This window comes from Cydia fagiglandana, chromosome 14 (assembly GCF_963556715.1).
Source record: "Cydia fagiglandana chromosome 14, ilCydFagi1.1, whole genome shotgun sequence".
Classification (NCBI taxonomy): Eukaryota; Metazoa; Arthropoda; class Insecta; order Lepidoptera; family Tortricidae; genus Cydia; species Cydia fagiglandana.
This window is the reverse complement of record NC_085945.1, coordinates 9,599,212-9,621,498: the sequence shown is the minus strand read 5'-3', so window position 1 is coordinate 9,621,498 and position 22,287 is coordinate 9,599,212. Positions and strand designations below refer to the sequence as shown.

General features: G+C 38.7%; 2 protein-coding genes across 2 annotated transcripts; both read right to left on the bottom strand.

The window, feature by feature from the left end:
- Positions 1–672: 672 nt before the first annotated feature.
- On the bottom strand, positions 673–6,555 carry LOC134670711 (uncharacterized). The gene is made up of 5 exons (XM_063528526.1): positions 6,410–6,555; positions 4,869–5,035; positions 2,744–2,915; positions 1,720–1,815; positions 673–817 (listed from the first exon to the last, which is right to left on the bottom strand). The coding sequence occupies exons 1-5, from the start codon at positions 6,452–6,454 to the stop codon at positions 674–676; spliced, it is 624 nt and encodes a 207-aa protein (XP_063384596.1). The 5' UTR covers positions 6,455–6,555; the 3' UTR covers position 673.
- Positions 6,556–9,005: 2,450 nt separating this feature from the next.
- Positions 9,006–19,477, bottom strand: LOC134670534 (fibroin light chain-like). Its single transcript, XM_063528344.1, has 7 exons — positions 19,389–19,477; positions 13,260–13,348; positions 12,688–12,883; positions 11,983–12,114; positions 10,737–10,834; positions 9,965–10,109; positions 9,006–9,343 (listed from the first exon to the last, which is right to left on the bottom strand). Exons 1-7 carry the CDS (start codon positions 19,422–19,424, stop codon positions 9,257–9,259), a joined length of 783 nt encoding a protein of 260 aa, XP_063384414.1. The 5' UTR covers positions 19,425–19,477; the 3' UTR covers positions 9,006–9,256.
- Between the last annotated feature and the right edge of the window lie 2,810 nt (positions 19,478–22,287).

Sequence of the window (22,287 nt, the reverse complement as noted above, 5' to 3'; positions counted from 1 at the left end):
TTATTCTCTTCTATAATTTTCATCTTGGCTACAACCTCTGATTTTATATTTGATAGAAACTTCAAACTCGGGTAAATCCATGTCAGATTATGCGATTTTGGTATTTAGAAAACGTAATAGGGTAGATATTTGCTAAGAGTCGAATGGATTTACCCGGGGTTTGAAGTTTAGCGACACATTTTAACAAATACTTAAAAGTTGTAAATTCGGATCATACTAAGTTTACGTGCCGAGTGCTACGTCAAGAAGTACCTACCTAATGAGCTTATAAGGATATGTTATTAACATATGAACTTAAAATACTGAAGATTTGACGATCACGCGGGTTTTAACTTTTTCCCTTGATAACTCTGAAATTATACTTCTGATTAAATTTCGTCATACAAATCCCTCGGCTATAGGTATTACTAGCTATTTTATATTAAAATTATACTGCTATGGAATGCAGAGTAAAATATACAATTCAAAATAAATGAAAATTAGACATGTTTTCGTTTTTTTTTCTATCAAGCCAACTTAACCTTTTAAGATCTTGCAGTCTGCTCTCGAAAATATAGTCTACTCGTAGTTTCTATATGAATTTCTTCATTGCAATGCCTTTCGTTGAAACGTGTAAAAATTCAAAATAAAAACTGCAATTTTGCGGGAGGGCTCCCTCTCTTAAAGCATTTATTTATCCAAGGTTTTTGACTAACTCCTTGAAGAAGCGGAGGTCCTGTTTGTCCCCTTGGCCCATGTCCTCGTCGTCCAGGAGGTCTGCCGGGGGCGTGCGGGTCGGGGGTCGCTTGTCGGGCACGCTGTTGACGAACTGTAGGATCTACACACATACATCATCAATATCATCATCTTCCTCGCGTTATCCCGGCATTTTTCCACGGCTTATGGGAGCCTGGGGTTCGCTTGACAACTTATCCCATGATTTGACGTAGGCACTAGTTTTTACGAAAGCGATTGCCATCTGACCTTCCAACACAGAGGGAAAATAGGCCTTATTGGGATTAGTCCGGTTTCGTCACGATGTTTTCCTTCACCGAAAAGCGACTGGTAAATATCATATAATATTTCGTACATAATTTCCGAAAAACTCATTGGTAGGATCTACACACATACGTACACAAATACACGTAGAGCCCGTCTATGCTAACTGCACCGACTTTGACAAACAAAGTATGGAAATGTCATTATAAACGTCCAGGGGGCCAATCTTTTGCGATACCTACAGATAGTGTTGGCTGGTTTAAAAGATTTCACATTTTATGATGATTTAGTAGCACTATGTTATTATATATTACAAAGTTTGTACAGTCGCCTTGGTCTGACTCTATCCATGTTATCGTCATTTCGTGGGTAGGTCGCGTAACAACATTTGTATAACTGTATATACATATACATAATATATATAGTCCTCCTCGCCGTGTCTGACTCCTTATTGACTCTTAATTAGGAATATGGAACGCTCTAATATGACTTGCGAAGCCAAACTTGGTTTTGAAAATGCGATTGCATGGTGCGCTATGGAGCTGACCGGCTGAGTTCTATTCAGAACTCAACAGCGGAAAAACGGGGGGTCAGTCCTCAAGCGTCACCTAATAACTAGCGGTATACCGAGTGATTCCTGGGAGGAGATTACGTTGCATAGAACGGAATGGCGCGCAACTGTTCATTTGTATAAGCATTGACAGTATAAAACTAAATTTTAATAGTTATTAGTGTTATTACCCTGTGGCTAATATCGCGTAGACCCTGGAGGTTTTTCAAGGCCATCCTTTTTTCTTCAGCAGGGTATGTGTGAAACTCTTCAAATGACTGCTGGAGCTAAAAAAAATACAATTATTTAACGGTGTTAAACTTTGACACTGATGATTTAATTGTGTTCAGGTCTATTACTTATTCCAGGCGGTTAAAGAAACTGCACGGTAATTACAGTCGAAAGTATTTTTATGACCCATTTCGTACATTGTGACAATCAATATGAAAGTTGCTAGACCTCATACTATTGACCGCATTAAAATCCGTTCAGTCGTTCGCGCGTCGTCGTGCTTTCGCGAACATACAAACACACAGGCAGACAGACGCGGCGGGGGACTTTGTAGTGATTTTAATATACACATACCCGTTCCAGCAAGCATTTAGCGTCCCTATAACGCTGTAGGAACACGATAGGTGTGACCACTGCCGCGTAGAAGGCCACCTCGCGGTCCACCGAGTCCATACTTTCCGATAACCTGTTGATTGTGACCCGGTATCGCTGTAGGAGAGCGGCATTTTGGTGCTCGCAGTAAATAACGGTACTACATATCCGTTTTAGCAAGAATATATCATCCCTATAGCGTTGCAGAAACACGATATATCTACAAGAATACGATAGGCGTTAGCACTGACACCTAGAAAGCAGTCCCGCGATATACGAAGTCGACGCTTTATGATTCGGAAACGTTACTTCCTAATTAAATTCATCTTTTACTAGCCCGCCCCAGCTTTGCACGGGTTAACAAATTGTACATTTAAACCTTCCTCAAAAATAACTCTAATCCTCGTAACCCAGGGCAATTTTGGCGCTTTTGGATTAGGAACTTTTATTTCTATATCAGTTCAAAACTCGAATTTAATTTGTATTAGTAAAAACCGCATGAAAATCCGTTCAGTCGTTTTTGAGTTTATCGCGAACATACAAACACACAATCAGACAGACGTGGCGGGGGACTTTGTTTTATTAGGTGTAGCGATTTTAATATACACATACCCGTTCCAGCAAGCATTTAGCGTCCCTATAACGCTGTAAGAACACGATAGGCGTGACCACTGCCGCGTAGAAGGCCACCTCGCGGTCCACCGAGTCCATACTTTCCGATAACCTGTTGATGGTGACCCGGTATCGTTGGAGGAGAGCGGCATTTTGGTGCTCGCGGTCAAAACTGCAAATTTACAGTTTAAAGTGTCATTCTATGGCACTTGCTAACTATATAAACAAAAGTCCCTTGCATATATAACTTCGTATAAGATGAATAAAGTCTAAGAAAAAAACGTGCCCCGGAAATCAAGAAAATGTCATTCTCGGATAGATGGCGCACACACCTTTGGCCTATGCTCGGCTAGATGGCGTGAAGACAACGTTTCATATTTAACAATTTTAACACATAGATATCAGGGGATGAACATGGGTAAAAATGATATAAAAATAATAAAATCATTTATCCATATATACACATTTTTTTGATAGTTGTATACCTGTTTATTTTGAGTTTTAGTCGTGTGTCGATAGATGGCAGTAATTTTACGGTGACTACAAAATTTACTATGATAGGACCCCTCTATTTTAAGTACTATCTATTCTCTTTGGTCCCTACTAGTCCCTAGTAAATTCATCATTTTTGACAGTTTTAGTATGCCGTTTTTTATATAGTTCGCAAGTTCCATAGAATGACACTTTACATTTGCATAATTATTTAGTTGGTCCAATAAAATAAAACATAAGAATACAAAATACAAATACATTGATTGATTTCATTAAACTAAACGGATCCGAAAGTGATAAAAATCGCAGACGTAAACTATTTATATACAGTTAAAGTCGTCGTTAATAGTTAAAGTTTTAATACATATAAAACAACTTAGGTAACTTTTTAAAGTTAGGTAATTTAGTTATTAAGCTAATTCGTTAAGCACCACTTGCACCATCCCTATAACCCTGGGTTAACCGGATAAACCGTAAACCCAGTGTCAAATTGTACTGGTAACCATGGTAACTCCAGGTTTAACCGGTTAACCCCGGGTTAGTGGGATGGTGCAATTGGCACTAATGCGATTAATTCGTTTTACTTGTTTATAAGTACGTGGACTCGAAAATATATATTTTAAAAGTATATAAATTTAAGTCTATTTTTTCGACCACGCATACCGCTCGCCCGTCAAAATATTATCGAGTCCAAAGCAAACATCACGCCTGACTAAGTTGTGTTGTGTAACAAAGCCATTAAAATGCAATTTCCCATTAAATTTCGGCTTGATGAAACACAAATATCCGTCGGTGTATTCAGGCAGTGTTTGTGCTTCGTGATTACACCTTTTAAGCTCTACATTAATTAACTGCGGGTACTTAAAAATATCCACTTGCACCATTCCACTAACCCGGGGCTAACCGGTTAAACCAGGAGTTACTATGGTTACTAGTACAATTTAACACTGGGTTAACGGTTTAACCGCTTAACCCCGGGGTTAGTGGGATGGTGCAAGGGGCGCTTAGACTGCTTAGAGTACCTAACGATGAATGGTTTTTTTAGGCCCACTTGCACCATTCGACTAACCCTTGTTTAACCGGTTAACCCTGGAGTTACCATGGTTACCAGTACAATTTGACACTGGGTTGACGGTTAAACCGCTTAACCCCGGGTTAGTAGGATGGTGCAAGTGGGCCTTAGATTAGCTTGTAAGTCTGGAGGTACTAAACGTACTGTTTTCAGTTTTCAAACTGATAGTTGTGATTCGATCGCTGTGAAGAGTAAGCGATTGGCATGATGGCTACGTGGCTAGTGTAGAGTAGATCTTTCTCTTTTACTCCAACGAAGGCTTAATTAGAGAGACAGAGAAAAATCCCCGCAATTTGCGAACTTCGATTTTCGCGGTTATAGCCCTGATTTAGACGGCGGTGCGCGAACTCGCATGCGATTTTAGTTACATTGCGGACTGTTGGTTACGTCCAATTCAACCAACCGATTAAAACCCGCAATGTAATGAAACTCGCATGTGAGTTCTCGCACCGTCTAAATCAGGCCTTATTCTTGTCAGCAGAACTCCAATACAGTCTTTAACCTCTAATCCGATTTTTAGGGGATAAATTATATCCGGCAATCGAGAATGACTCTACTTACTACGGTACTACGGCACAGATCCGCCTGACAACGTCTCTAGGCGTGGGTTTGATCTTCTTGCACCGCGACCATGGTTCCAATGTGCTGCTTGCCCTATCCTTCCATCCTCTAGGCAATTCTCTTGGCAGCAGATCGGGGTCCGGGTCTTGGCTTGAATTTGGTTTATACTGGAATAGGTCTTGAGTTTAAAAAAATAGTCGTCAAGTATTATTAAGACGGGTACCTTTCGGATCCTCAGATATCAATTTTATCATGATTAGAACAAATTTTCCGTCGGACGTACCGTTTTCGATATACGGGCAAAAAACTGAAAAAGAGCTTTTGCACACCTCCTGGGATGGAGCAAACTCGCATTACACGCCTTTAGGACCATATGAAGGCATTAAAACAATTTCCAGCTTGCTGGGAATTATTTCTTGGAATAAATCCAATTTGATTGGCCTAGGATGGTTTTACGGTATTTAAAAAATTCCAGTCGTTTAACCTCCTGAGTCCCGTTACCCCTTCAAAGTACATATAAAACAAACAATTATGAACCTTACTCATAATCAAAGGCATCGTAACCAGAGATGCGAAAAATACTTTATAAAAAGTATTTAAATACAAAATACAAATACTTCCTTGATAATATTATTTCAAATGCAAAATAGTTTTTGAATTTTTATTTAAATAAAAAATACGAAATAGGTATTTTCAAAATACTTTTTTAAAATACAAATACTTTTCGATAAAAGGTACTCTGAGTAGTGAATACCTAGTCTGAATTAAAAAGTATTACTCGGAATTTCCGAGTTGAAAAGACTCTCTTTATTCATTGAAATCAATCCTCTATCTAAAGTGCAAATTTCTAGTTGTTTGCTCATATTGACCGGTAGGATGTAGGTATGGATGATGGTTTTTATCGGCCAAGTTTTAAAGTATTAATTTGTTATGTTTCACAGCTAGTATAATTAATGCCTCTCGTTAGTGTGATGAAAACGTCTCGTTTGTGTTTCACCAGGGCAATAAAGTTTGTTCTCCTCTCGTGCCTTGAAACCCTCCCAACACTCAAGATTCCACATTTTTAACCACTCGCTATGCTTGTGGTCATGTGCGACGTTACTAAACAGATTCAACAGTTCCATGTTAAAAGAATGAGAGTTGCCAGGAAAGTAACATCAGAAGAGATTGTAACTCCTACCTACATTACCTACCTACTATAAAGTATTTTGTATTTTGAAAATAGAAAATAGGTCCCAAAAACTATTTCAAATAAAATACAAAATAGTTTTCTTCAAAAGGTATTTAAATACAAAATACAAAATAGGTATTTTGCATTTTGTATTTGCATTTTAAATACAAGTATTTCAAATAAGTCACATCTCTGATCGTAACCTCCCGAAAGGAAAATAAAGTTCCGACGCAATAAGATTGAAATTTCGGTTTTAATTCTTTGTGTCGGGGCCTTAGGAGGTTAAATCGCACTTTTAGAGGTCTTATGGATATATGAAGTACGATCTTTGTAGACTCTCCATGCTAAATCAGAAACTACATCAACTTACCATTAGAGCTAACCAAAATATGACATGGTATAATTTCGGTCCCATCTCTATGTGCCCATTTTGGTCTCAACTACTTACATAATTGTTATTCGATTTTGAGATCATGTACTCTGACTAAATTGAGCTATTGAATTGCAAATTTATTACAATGGTAATAAAGTAATTATAATGATACGCAGTGTTTAACTTTCATGATTTTCTGACAATACTGGTCAACATGACAGCGAAAAGGTGGAGATGGTCATCAACACTTACCTACTCGGTTATAGTTTATCAAAGGACTGTCTAATTTCAATCATAGACAGAGAGAATCATACTATCTTTGTTTTACACTAGTGCTAGCACCCAGAAGAAAAGGATGAGTATAGTTTTCCTGGTTATTACTGATTGACAAATCGGTTTGACCAAGCATAGAAAAATAAGTATTTATGGAGAATACAATCTAGAAAGTGATTTCTGTAAAAGATAAATTTAATAATGAAATACGTATTATTTAACAATGTTAACTTTCCGATAGAGTCTGTGCGGAAAGAGAAGAGTTGTCGAATGTATTGAGCCCCATACATTCCACGACTCTTCTCTTTCCGCACAGACTCTATATCCGGAAGGCGGACAAATAAACCGTCGGTAAAAATACCTTGACTGATTGTGAGTTAATAACTTTTTAGTGAAAAGTTCTTGAGGCGTGTTTGTGGTAAAAATGCTTTTATTAATGTCACTGTCAGTTGTTATTGGTCAATTGGCATCAATTGGTCATGTACAATCAATTGGACTTATTACGGGAATATTAGTTATTTATAAGTTTATTTGCTTTTAATTCTATAATATGTTCTGCTAAATGGAATTATAGTAAGCAAAATGTTATAAGTATAAGTGCTAGAACTGCAACTTAAGATCCGACGCGATAACGGTCGTGTTCTTACGTGACGTGATGTGCATGTATTATTGTGGTGCATTGTTTTTTTATGTGATGTGATATGGATAGTGCGCTGTGTGGTGTTAATTAATTGTAAGTAATATGCATTCCAGCATGAAGATCCGACTGTTTTTGCCACTCGAAGGTAAGTTTTTGTAAGTAGATTACCACCATTAACCCTTTAACCGCCACAGTCTGATATACATATAAGACATTACATATCCAGCTCATTTCGCCACAGTCTGATAAATAAGACAAAGATCTGATTTGGTTTTCACAGCCCATTTATTACTCCCGTAACTATGCCAACCTTACTCGGCGTGGTACAATTTCTGTCGGTGGCGACAGAAGCACGCTCGATTTAAAATTGCTGGCGGTTAAAAGGTTAAAATATATTTCAATTTAGGGTTGGCGATTTTCACTTTAGGATTGACGGCCCTGAAATTATAAATTACTTACTTACTTACTGGTGTAGGTATTCATTACTTACTTTTGTTTTCACAACCACTACGAATACAATTTCTACTTAGGTATTTGAAGTTTTTAGTGACACCTATGTAAACACTGACGATGTTAACCTCATGAATAAGATATAATATTTCGCAGGGTTAAATAACTTACTCCGATATTTCTCAAGCATTAAACTATTGATCTACACTAAAAAGACATATTGACAATATTTAAAAGCAAACATACGCCTTTATAGAATAAAATGGCACCCATAAACAGCTCGCTACTTGATACCGTACTTATAACTTAAGATAAATAAGCTCCGAGCTTTTAGTTTTTAAGTTATTTATTTACTTAGCGCAAACTTTGGCTGCAGAGTGGAAATTAGTTTCAGAGCATTTCTCATTATCGTCTTTACCACGCTGTATAGCTACGGTATGTGAATTAAGCAGGTATTTATGAATCTTGTGTTTGGTTTAAAGAAACACTTCGTTTTTTAATTTCGTTTTGGACAAAGAAAAGGATAAAGTACATTTTCGCCACACGAGCGCGAAAATAGTCTCTTTCTCGCGTTTCGCGCTCGTGTGTGGGTTATAGTGTCTCCTTTTCTTTGTCCAAAACGGAATTGAAAACGAAGTGTTTCTTTAACACCCCTTTAGCACACCTTTAACGTACCTTTTGTTTAGGGTTTTTATTTTAAGAATAGGTTCTTCCAAATCTAAATAATAAATTGATGAAAAAGTAGCATTTTAACCACAAGATTGACATTGAGTGAATTGACTTAAGAGCCCTTCAACGTGCACACTAGCGCCACTGCTATATAATCGTGATTATTTCAATTTAACGACAGGTATTTAAAAATGGGGGCCGCTACGGACTGTATTGTGTATTTAAGTACGTTTTGAATACATCTAACTAGTTTTTATGTTGCTGGATTCGTCGATCTAGGAACTCAAAACAAAAACGGACGTTTTTACTTTGGACGCATAGATCGACAAATCCAGCAACATAAAAACTAGTTTGATGTATTCAAAACGTACTTAAATACGTAATACAGTCCGTAGCGGCCCCCTTTTTTGAATATCTTTCGTGAAATTTAAATAATCACGATTATTTAGCAGTGGCGCTAGTATGCACGTTGAAGGGCTCTTAAGTGATGATTGTAAATGAATAGTATTTAATAGCGTTCATTTAATGAATATGAAGATTAAAATAAAACGAACTAGTTAATGCCGGAAAGTTGGATACATCTTTATTAAAGATAACAGAAAAATCGTTAACCGAAATGAAAGCCAGGTCAAGGTGTTATAAAATAGGTAACGTATATTTACAATAAATAAAATCCTTTCTATTTCAGTTGAGACACTAAGCGTAATATATGTTTCAATATTATATCAGGTGTGCTCAGGGAGAGTATATGGCCGGGTGGCATGTTTATATATAGATACTATATGTTGGCTGGGATATGTATGGGTGGTCGCTTAAGCGCTAGCAGCTTGGACGAGGGCTGACTTGGCGATGGCAGCGGCTTGAGCTGGGTTTCCACCTGAAGCGACAGCGCGGAGGAACTGGAATAAAAAAAAATATTAGTAGGTAGGTAAGTAGGTAGGTAGGTGGTAGATAGTTGTGCAAGATTCACTGGCTTAGGGGGTCTCCAAATTATTTTAACTGAGGGTTAATGCCCGCCCTTCGCTTCCCTTTTTCAGGATGAATTGTATGTTGTTCGGCTATTTTCCCGAGTCGGATCTGGCCCGCAAGCCGTTGTTTGAAGATCCACGTACTATAGTTCAGTTCATCCCATATAAGATTAGTGTTGTAAATTCCCTTTACTTTAAGAAGCTGGATTTCATTCATTAATTAAATTATAGTAGGCTATATTCAATCTCTATAATTTATTACATGCCAAACTGTACCGAAAGGTTCCTTTAGTCGTTAAATGATAACTTGATAACATACAGAATACACAGATAAGATATAAGTTATTAATAACTCGGTTTGGAAAAAAAAACACTCGGGGTCTACCTAGTTTCATCTCTGTCACGCGATTATTGTGGAATGGACTTGAAAATCTCTATAGTTCCCTCCGAGTACCAGGAGTGCAGAAGTCTGAGAAGCGCTCCTGTAGTTTGTTAACCACTATGACCAATATATTAAGAGCTCTGTCTATGAAGAACTTTAAAATCACTCACGTTGGCAGCGGGGGTCAGAGCGCGTTGGACGACGGCCACGACTTGCGGCACGGAGGCGGCGGTGACGGCAGCTCCGACGTTGTTGCTACGGCTGTTGAAGGCGCTGTACAGACGCTTAGCGGCGCAGTACTCCTCGTTCACCAGTCTGGGGGTGACATTACAGGTTAGAATTACAGAGAAATAAACTGAGTAGGTGAAAAAGGATAGAAACGTCAGTTCGGCAAATTGAGCTCACATGGCTGAGTTTTAGAGATGTTGTCCGATCATCAGAAACCGAAGGGTTAGAAAATTTATCCATGGAAAGATGGCTTTTATTGAAACGTTTGTGTGAAGAGGCTGTGCAAACGTACAAGTCTGAGGATGACATAGCAGGTGACTAGTCAATAAAAAAGCAGAACAGAAGAAGGGAAAGAAGTTTTAGAGAAGAGTCCGATCATCAGAAAATGATGGTGATGATGATGATGATGAGATTTATGGACGGTATTTTATAAGATAACGTTTTTGTGTAATCGTAACAATTGGTGGTTTAGCTGTAAGGCGTGCGATTTCTAAAGCGATGATTGGAGACTCGAACCAATAAGTTTCTTGGAACTTATAGACTAATTCCGAAACAGTCTAATTTACTCCTGTGAATTACAGAAAAAACTAGTGTCTGTGTTAATTCTTAAAGCGCTGAAGTGGACCTTGGGATCCTATAAAATGGCAATGGAGAAGCGATAGAAAAGGATGATGTCTCTTACTTACGGGTTTAAGTTACTTATAGTTTACTTACGGGAGAGTGTATGGGCTAGCTGCGTTAAGGACAGCATCCCAAGCTGCTTCGAATTGGTAGGCTCTGCCACCTCCAGCGCAGTTGGAGCGTGGTCCAGTCTGGAATCACATTTAAATATAATTATTTAAACAGAATAGATCATTTTATTGGTGTTTAATTACCGGCTTCTCAATTTACTTAACAAATGAGAAGTATTGAGATCCAAAGTCAAATCAGCATTGGTACCTCTTGGAAATTCGTGGAACTGGTGATTTCTAATAACGCGGCTGGCTCTTCTTGTTGAAACCTTGCTGACTTACTTATCTACGAGGCAAGATAAAATGAGGGCTCTAATATAACACTTTAAACTCTCGCGTTTTGTACACATATTTAATTACACAAACGGGTCTACCGCGATATAATTTCATTGTCTTTACCTTTCGTAAAGACTTTTCGGGTCTTTCCGTGACCACAGCTGGTGCAACTCAGCTGAAACGTCGGAATTAAAGGTAAAAACAATGAAATTATATCGCGGTAGACCCGTTTGTGTAATTAAATATGAGGGCTCTAATGTCTAATGTGGGTCCTCCAAGCGATAAAGGACACACGAAGAATTAAGGCCAGAGTACACTGGCTGCGTGTGCATAGACGTGCACGTGCCGTATTAATAAAAAATTGGTATCACATTGACTGGCGATCGGGCGGTGAAAAGAGCGCTTGAGGGAAAACCGATAGGACGCCGCCCGGTCGACCTAGGTATCGATGGGCGGATGTGGTGGATGCTGATCTGCGCGAGCTCCAGGATGAAAACTGGCGAGGAAGAGCACACGGGATCAGTGGCGAGCAGTCGTGTGGGAGGCCAAGACATACTAGTAAGTAAGTACATTGACTGGTGCAAACTGTCTCTTCTATAAAAAGCAGGATACCTGTAAGTTAATTACCTCGACAAATAAAAACCACAACTAGCGGTCTCGCATGCGTTGGGTTCTCGCTTCCGACTACATACATCAAGCGCGACTTCAAGTATGGACCCGCGCGCGAGAAAGCAACTTATGCCAGACCGCCTTATGTAGTCTTAAAGGCATGTGCATACCGGCTGCGTATGCGTGACGTGCACGTGCGCTGCGGCGTTGTAGTACAGATCCTTATGAGAGATGGCACACCGCTTGCGTGACATGTGCGTGTGCGTCTCCAACATTTTAACGCACGCACACGCGCACGTCACGCACACGCAAGCCGGTGTGGCTCGGCCTTAAAAGGAACTTACAGCGTAACGGACAGAGTTGGGGTTGTTGGCGAGTTGCACGATCAGGTCGATGCTGTTTTGCAGACGGCGGATGAAGTTGGCGACGGCTTGTCTGATGGCGCCGGAGTTGCCAGAGGCGACAGCGTTGGCGACCTGGGCAGGAAAATTACGTTCTCTTTTATATGGATGTGGACGTGGTGATATAGGTCTTCATAGGCAATCAAGGCTTTTATCTATTATACGAGTATATTATGCTTAAAAAACTCTTAAGTCAGTGAAGCAACATGAAGTTATTACAATCAAATAAACACGTAATTTTTGGTGTAACTTATGTCAAAAGATAAAATCGTATTATTGTACCAAAATTCGAGGACAGAGGAAATTTTAGGTAATATATGCTCGTATTGACCGAGAGACATCGACTTTCTAATACCCTTTTTTTGGCAGTTCGGAATTTGTAGTAATCCTGATCGGCCCATCCTTGTAAATGCAAGCGATGTAGATACGCTAATCGGAATCAGCCGGCCTAGCCAAGGTGACAATCGCTATCGCTACGACAGCGAAACGCTTTGTGTCTCTCTATCACCCTTCCATATTAGTGCGATAGTGACAGTTGCGTTTCGTTCGCTACGGAGCGTCGGCAATTGGCATGTTCTCTACGGGGCCTGCTGTCACGCCGATTCCTCATTGTTACAGGGACAAGGAAGTTTAAAACTGGATACTTACAGCAGCAGCTTCGCAAGAGTCACCAGGGTTGCCGGTGGCTAGCTCTCCGAGAACGGCGATGGTTTGGGCCACGGCCAGGGCTTGGCTACGGGCATCTTGTTGGTTGGCGAGGTCATTCAGGATTTGTTCCACAGTCAGGATGTAGATGTTGGTGTCACCACCGTCGACGATCTCGAAGGAACGGTCGGTCACGTAGCTAAGAAAAAACGCTAGTTAGAAAACTACAGTTATGAATGGAACGGAGGTAGCGAGGAAACCAAATCTAGAATTGCTGACAGTTTACATAACTCTCTACAGAGTTCCCTTCTCTAAAGTTACTCCGTATTGGATAGCTATTCCTTAATGCTGATCTCTTACGACTCTTACATATACACATAATATACAGTCAGCCATAGAGGTATGCATTTATACCTGACCAGTGACCACCCTTGCATAAACTTCTATCCAGGGTATCAGTAATTATAATATAATATAGCCTTTTATTTCTACATAAAATTTTACATCAACCCTCCAAACAGGGTATCAGTAATTACTGTAGCCAAATGTACAAAAAAAAAAAGTTCCTTAGTTACCTGGAGACGAGTCTGCCATTGTCACGGGTTGGAGCGATCTCGTTGATTCCATATTGGGATACAGAGACTGATGGCGCGGCGAACGCGCTCTGAAATGAATACAATTTAATTTTAAGGATGATTGAGTTTTTATTAAATAAGACGGGTTTTCACCGAAGGTTTATTTAGGTCGTTATAGCCTGCTTATAGTGAAAATGTAAGTTGGTGTGAAATTTAGTACTTTAAACTTTAAAGCTAGAATTTCATATAAAACTTTTTTTAATCGGAATTATCCCCCATTACGCATAAAATGGGGGCGATATAACTAGCACACTTGAGGACTACTACGCGGTTACAATTTCTAAAAAGTGAAAAAAAGGTTATCTTTCCACACAATTTTAAAATAATGAGCACATAATATTCTGTCCAAATTCATACAGTTTTTGATATCAGAAAGAAGTGTCCAGATTCGTAATTCGTAATCTGGTTCTTGTTTTTGAGGGCCTACCGCGAATATCAAAAACTAAATTCACTCCGTTATCGCTTTTGTATATTCTAGCTATCACTAACTATCACTAGCTATAACAGATTACATTTCGATTTTTAGTTTTCGTCAGATTTCGATAAAACTTATAGGATAAGTAGAGTTCCCTAGGTCCCTAGTCCCGTAGGGACACATTGAGCTTTCCTACTTCTGTCCAGGATGAGGAGTTGACCAATCTTACCATATTTTACCCAAATGTCACAAAAAAAATCGACACAAATAAATATCAGTCATCAGTAATTTAGTTTTTACGGTAGACCCCTTGTTGTCTATAGGCAACAGAATCGTTTGTTTGCAATAAAATAAATTCTCAACTATATACCAATATAAACAAGGCTTTTCACTAACAATCATCGGGAAATATCCGATACCGGCTTTCGCTGTCAGACGGGCAAAAGTTTTCATAACTCACGGGGGATCTGCATCTGCATGATGCCAATTACGCGTGTGGTTGTTGATCCGGACGTGTTGCAGTTGAATGAATGTTTATTGCAGTATTTGCCGCATATCGGCTCTAAGTGAATGAAGTTTGCAGTATACCTAACTAAACTTATCACGTAGTTTTTTAAATATCGGATACCGGCTTTGCCTGTCAGGTGGGCAGCAGTTCTCATAACTCACGGAAGATCTGCATCTGCATGATGCTAATTACGCGGGTGGTTGTCGAATGTTGATCCGGACGTGTTGCACTTGAATGAATGTTTATTGCAGTATATGTAAGTGAATGAAGTTTGCAGTAGGTACACCTAACTAAACTTATCACGTAGTTTTTTTAAATATCGGATACCGGCTTTGCCTGTCAGGTGGGCAATAGTTTTCGTAATTCACGGGGGATCTGCATCTGCATGATGCCAATTACGCGTGTGGTTATCGAATGCCGATCCGGACGTATTGCACTTGAATGAATGTTTATTGCTGTATTTGCATATCGGCTCTAAGTGAATGAAGTTTGCAGTAGGTATACCTAACTAAACTTATCACGTAGTTTTATAATATCGGATACCGGCGTTGCCTGTCAGGTGGGCAACATTTTTCGTAACTCACAGGGGATCTGCATCTGCATGATGCCAATTACGCGTGTGGTTGTCGATCCGGACGTATTGCAGTTGAATGAATGTTTATTGCTGTATTAGCTGCATTTTGGCTCTAAGTGAATGAAGTTTGCAGTAGGTATACCTAACTAAACTTATCACGTAGTTTTTTAAATATAGGATACCGGCTTTGCCTGTCAGGTGGGCAACAGTTTTCGTAACTCACGGGGGATCTGCATTCTGCATGATGCCAATTACGCGTGTGGTTGTCGAATGTTGATCCGGACGTATTGCACTTGAATGAATGTTTATTGCAGTATTTGCCGCATATCGGCTCTAAGTGAATGAAGTTTGCAGTAGGTATACCTAACTAAACTTATCACGTAGTTTTATAATATCGGATACCGGCGTTGCCTGTCAGGTGGGCAACAGTTTTCGTAACTCCCAGGGGATCTGCATCTGCATGATGCCAATTACGCGTGTGGTTGTCGATCCGGACGTATTGCAGTTGAATTAATGTTTATTGCTGTATTTGCATATCGGCTCTAAGTGAATGAAGTTTGCAGTATAACTAAATAAACTTTTCACGTAGTTTTTTTAAATATAGGATACCGGCTTTGCCTGTCAGGTGGGCAACAGTTTTCGTAACTCACGGGGGATCTGCTTGCATCTGCATGATGCCAATTGCCCTACTAACCTGTAAACCTATCGAAATGCAATTCTTGCCTTGTAACTATTTTTAAGGTAAACTAATAACAACGTATTTAATAATAAAATAAACACGACTGACCTACTTTATAGACATTACAGACACTGACACAGCAATACTTGGTTACTAAGTGTAAGATAATTCAATACCTATTTTATGTCTCTATGTTCATGATTTTATTTTGTTTCATTGTTCTTTAAATTAGTATATAATCTCTTTGCCTGAGATACAGGATATTCCTAGTTCAGGCGCACGTAACAATATACGTAAAATGTAAAAGTTCACGCATAATGCAACATTAGCAATAACGTTTTCTCAATAAATTATTCTTATTCTATTCTTATTCTTCTTAATTACGCGTGTGGTTGTCGATCCGGACGTATTGCAGTTGAATGAATGTTTATTGCAGTATTTGCCGCATATCGGCTCTAAGTGAATGAAGTTTGCAGTAGGTATACCTAACTAAACTTATCACGTAGTTTTATAATATCGGATACCGGCGTTGCCTGTCAGGTGGGCAACAGTTTTCGTAACTCACAGGGGATCTGCATATGCATGATGCCAATAACGCGTGTGGTTGTCGATCCGGACGTATTGCAGTTGAATGAATGTTTATTGCTGTATTAGCTACATTTTGGCTCTAAGTGAATGAAGTTTGCAGTAGGTATACCTAACTAAACTTATCACGTAGTTTTATAATATCGGATACCGGCGTTGCCTGTCAGCCGGGCAACAGTTTTCATAACTCACGGGGGATCTGCATTCTGCATGATGCCAATTACGCGTGTGGTTGTCGAATGTTGATCCGGACGTATTGCACTTGAATGAATGTTTATTGCAGTATTTGCCGCATATCGGCTCTAAGTGAATGAAGTTTGCAGTAGGTATACCTAACTAAACTTATCACGTAGTTTTATAATATCGGATACCGGCGTTGCCTGTCAGGTGGGCAACAGTTTTCGTAACTCACAGGGGATCTGCATCTGCATGATGCCAATTACGCGTGTGGTTGTCGAATGTTGATCCGGACGTATTGCACTTGAATGAATGTTTATTGCAGTATTTGCCGCATATCGGCTCTAAGTGAATGAAGTTTGCAGTAGGTATACCTAACTAAACTTATCACGTAGTTTTTTAAATATAGGATACCGGCTTTGCCTGTCAGGTGGGCAACAGTTTTCGTAACTCACGGGGGATCTGCATTCTGCATGATGCCAATTACGCGTGTGGTTGTCGATCCGGACGTATTGCAGTTGAATTAATGTTTATTCCAGTATTTGCATATCGGCTCTAAGTGAATGAAGTTTGCAGTATACCTATTAGGTAGGTAATGTAGCTACATTTGCATTAACTACCTAAAATTATCACGTAGTTTTTAGTGTTCCGTATTTTATAAGTACACTCGATACTGATAGTTTTGCTCTTTTTACATTCCACGATTCTTTTCTTTCTGAACAGACTCTATTAACTTTATATATATTATACAGTAATAAAACGAATCACGCAAACGTCAGGAGAAATAAGAGAGATTAAGTCCCATTTAGTTTTTATTGTTTACAATTAAACTTATTAAGTTCTTTTCCCTATTCACCGTGAAGGTAACGTTACGGTAATATAAATAAAATAAAATGGAACTCCGTAAATAAATTCTTAGTTCGGTCTGGTCTATAAAAAACTGCAAAAATATATTACCTAACTACCTATTTGAATATCGGATTATAACTATCATAGATCTATAGATACATGTCATAATACAAAAAAGTAACATTTATTGTATAGTATATTTTTTTCCGTTTATATCATTTTGAAAGGGCAAAATGTTTTATTCCTTCAGTCTTCCTTTCCAATGTTACAGTTAAGTTAAAAAGCGGCCAAGTGCGAGTCGGACTCGCCCATGAAGGGTTCCGTAGTAGCAAGTAACATAATAAAATTGCGGTTTACGATTTATGACGTAGTATTAAAAAAAAACTACTTACTAACTAGATCTCGTTCAAACCAATTTTCGGTGGAAGTTTGCATAGTAATGTACATCATATATTTTTTTTAGTTTTATCATTTTAGTTTTAGGAGGGGGTGGACACATTTTACCACTTTGGAAGTGTCTCTCGAGCAAACTATTCAGTTTAGAAAAAAATAGAAACCTCAATATCATTTTTGAAGACTTATCCATATTCCATACCCCATACCCCACACGTATGGGTTTGATGAAAATTTTCGGTTTCAAGTATGGGGAACCCCCAAAATTATTGTTTTTTTTTCTATTTTTATGTGCAAACTTAATGCGGTTCACAGAATACATCTACTTACCAAGTTTCAACAGTATAGTTCTCATAGTTTCGGAAAAAAGTGGCTGTGACATACGGACGGACAGACAGACATGAAAAATCTATAAGGGTCCCGTTTTTTGCCATTTGGCTACAGAACCCTAAAAATGCCGACAAAATTGCGCAACGTTGTCGCCCTAGCGCCGTAAGCGAGATGCCAGCAGCAGGATACTATTTCACACGCATTCGCCCAAATCCAAAAATAGACCTGACATTTCTACGAATTTGTCGATATTTGGCGAGCACTTTAGTAGTGCGAGGTTTAAGAATTTTAGCATAGAAATGGCGCACTTTGGCACACACAGAACCTATAGGTTCTAGCCTACCTACCTACCTATAGGTTATAGGTAGCTTTAGGTGGGTACCTATAGGAACATAGCCAATTTTTACCTGGACTCTGTTTGAGTTATCTTATCTTATTGTTTTCGGGGGCCCTTGCGGACACACTTCGACCCATAGGGATCTTTTGTGCAGTTACCCCCTAGAAAAGATCCGTCAACTACTCAAGAGCTTTCCCCACCATATCCATGTGTCGGATGATGGATCTCATGGGTAGAGTTTTAAAGTCCTTCGGTTCCAGGTATCCTGCTCCAAAGTCCTTTATTGTTTGACTTACAATTAGAATCCGTCTAAGCTAACTTTTCACCGATTTGGATAGAACAAACTGGGAGGCTGTCATTAAAACGTCATTATTTTATTGAAATTTGATATTAATGATGACATGCCAGTTGGCAACACTATCATTGCAAATCCGTGCAGAGTTAGCTTGGTCCGACTCTAACGCTGTCCAGTATATCCGCGAGACCAATAGATACATCAGAAGGCCTACCTAGCCAATCGTTTATCGAAAACGCTATTCGAAACTTAAATAATGTATGGAAATGACCACTTGACTTTTCGTTCGAATCATATCCCAATACAATTTTACTTTGGGTTATTTTTTCCCATAGGGCTTTTACTGACTGACTCGCTAATTTTAGCAAGTTGGATTCAGCCAATGTGAGGTGTGGACTATTGACCAATGGGAGAAGAGAATGTTCAGTTAAATTTTTACTTTTCGATCGGCGTATTCCGATAAACTATTGTCATCTTGTTTGTCAGTAAGCTGTCCAATCAGTCAGATAATACTTTCATGTATCTAAACTCTAATCTAATACCTTTATACGAGCAATTCTTGTTTTTTTTTTATTATTATGAATGGGCTTACTCATGGCCACAGACTAGCCAAGGCGTAGACGTGGCCTACGATGGAGCGAGCTCGCCCAGAAGGTGCCAGTTCACTCTTGATTTGAAGGTTATCTATATATTTCGGGGATCTCGGAAACGGATGTAACGATTTCGGTGAAATTTGCTATATGGGGGTTTGCGGGGGCGAAACATCGATCTAGCTAGGTCTTGTCTCTGGGAAAACGCGCATTTATGAGTTTTTATATGTTTTCCGAGCAAAGCTTTGTCTCCCAACTCTCCCAGGTATTATAAGATTAAACACCAACGCTAGCTAATTTGGAATATGAAGAAAAATAAAAATAAAAAAGAACTTACCGAAGCGACGAGTAATACCAAAGCGAAAGACAGCATTTTGCTGGTCTTTTATTGACCAAACGGTATATACTATACGCGATTCATACTCGACGCCACTACTATATATACATGCGTTGAGCAAACAGAAGTCGATGCATCTGTGTTAACAGAAGCAAGTTTGCGAACTGCTGGCAAACATATTTACAGTCGATTGCACCTGGATTGTTCCTTATCCTTTTCATAATACGGCATAATATCATTTGTTTTTTGATTAATGAACTGACGATGTAAGTTTGCTGATTGGACTGCTGGCAAAGATATATTTACAGATGTATGAGTTCGAATGATATTTATTGTCTTATGATTAAGGTCGGTATTCTCGTGTTTTTGGATATGTAACTGAATGTATAAGCTTGCTGACTGGACAGTTGGAACAATGGTTTTAATTGGGACGTATTTGTCGATGGTTGAGCATTAACGCAAATCGTCTTTATTGAAGACAATGCAAAATTAAGATGTTATTTTTATGTTTAACGTCATTCGTTGTGTATATTGGGACACGTTCAAGGGTGCTTCAGGGTTATTCAAATTTGATATGTCATTTTTAAGGCTTAAGGGTCATAATCATAACAAAAGTCAAGACAACAATGTCCCCCACGCCACACAGTCACAGAAATTGGATTGGAGCCTAGTCCTTGACTCTAAAATATCACAGAAGTCTTGTCAGAAAATGCAGGATCTATACAAGACGAACGTTGATTAGTTAATTTCGACACTCTTAAAGGAATCAAAATCTATAGGGTACATCCCATTGACCTAGAACTATGAAATTTAGCAAATAATATCGTCTTATTATTAAGGAGTTATAGCTTTTATTTCACAATCTATAACTCCCGCGGGAGCAATAATATATACCTAGGCCTTTTCCCATCAGTACACCTGCCTGAAATAAGATCTTTTTCGAGCAAGTGTGATGAAAAGTAATCTTTTCTTTTTAATAATAGGAATTTCCGCAAAGTAATACCTCACTATTAAATTATAAGTATTACAAATGATACTGACGGACGATCTAACAGTGTTAAAATAATACTAAGGTCAGGTACCTATATCATTTTGAATTCCAAAAAAGCGGCCAAGTGCGAGTCGGACTCGCCCATGAGGGGTTCCGTAGCAGCAAGTAACATAATAAAATTGCGGTTAACGACGTATTAAAAAAACTACTTACTAATAGATCTCGTTCAAACCAATTTTCGGTGGAAGTTTGCATGGTAATGTACATCATATATTTTTTTTAGTTTTATCATTCTCTTATTTTAGAAATTACAGGGGGGACACACATTTTACCACTTTGGAAGTGTCTCTCGCGCAAACTATTCAGTTTAGAAAAAAATTATATTAGAACCTCAATATCATATTTGAAAACCTATCCATAGATACCCTACACGTATGGGTTTGATGAAAAAAAATTATTGATTTTCAGTTCTAAGTATGGGGAGCCCCCAAAATTTCTTGTTTTTTTCTTAATGCGGTTTATAGAATACATCTACTTACCAAGTTTCAACAGTATAGTTCTTATAGTTTCGGAAAAAAGTGGCTGTGACATACGGACGGACAGACAGACAGACATGACGAATCTATACGGGTTCCGTTTTTTGCCATTTGGCTACGGAACCCTAAACATGGTAGAGTTGAGAATGTCCCCATTTTCAGAAGCGAGTAGGTACCTATTTAAGAGAATTTATCCTACTGAAAATAAACCGTTTACAAACATACGTCCATTAATAGTTTAACCATTAATTCCACATGCTGCAACATAGTTACCATGCAGTTACGACTCACCTAACGTTTTGGTCGCTCGCATTTCCACTGCTCTCCTTCCCAACCGCTTATGTCATTCAAACGTCATTACAAAATCAACCTTGATACCTTACTCACAGACTTCAAATTTAAAAAGGGATTTTAAAAGAGATAAGAGGTTGATAAGGTAAGCGTTCGATTTGCAGTTAAACCATAACTATGGAAATAAAATGGCGGCTAACAGACATTTGACACTTTGTATGTTGCCATTACGACAAGTGTTTAGTAAGTCTGAAGCGAATGCAATAAACGGTCTTAGAGCGTTTAACTTTGTACTTAACGTGAGATGTAGGAATCCTTTTAGAAAACCCGATTGAGTACTAATAACATATGAAGAGCTCTAGCTTGTAAGACCCAAACCAATTTGCGCTTTTGAATTTAGAACTTTTTTTTGTTTTAATAAGAGTTTAAAACTCGAATTTAAGGGTTATTCGCGGACGGTCTAGAACGCAAAATGACTAGTGTAACATTTTGCCTATATCGCTCTTACTGCCGTATTCGAACTTCAAGATATTCATAAGAGACAACACGTACTACTAGATCCATTCTAGATACGTTATAGTTTAGATATCAACTAGGTCTCTTTTGCAGCGCAATTCGGGCAACCAATGTCACTTTTACTTTAGATAGAGTATCTATTAGATGTGAATTGGATCTCTAAGTCATATCTTGTGGAAATCGTTCAAGAGTATCTCCAGAATCGCGCAAATGTCAAATTTGACAGGTTAGATCTTAAACATATCGTTATCGTATCTTGGTGATGTCTAAAAGATGTCTAATACTATCTCTATTCAAAATCCAATATTCTATGTCTATTTCAAAATCCGAACCGGGCCCTTAGTCTACATCGCGAACGGTCCAGAACGCAAAATGCCTACCTACATCATTTTCCGTCGTGAAAAATAGGCAAGCCGGTGGAGGTGGAAATTGAGTTCTTAAAAATTGAGAACTAAATGGACTACTAACTACTCATATAATATGGACGTCTCGCCATTGACCCGCCATGCGTTCTGCTATCAAGTAGGTCGTATGCTTGTTTTCTACTGTCGTGATATTAAATAAC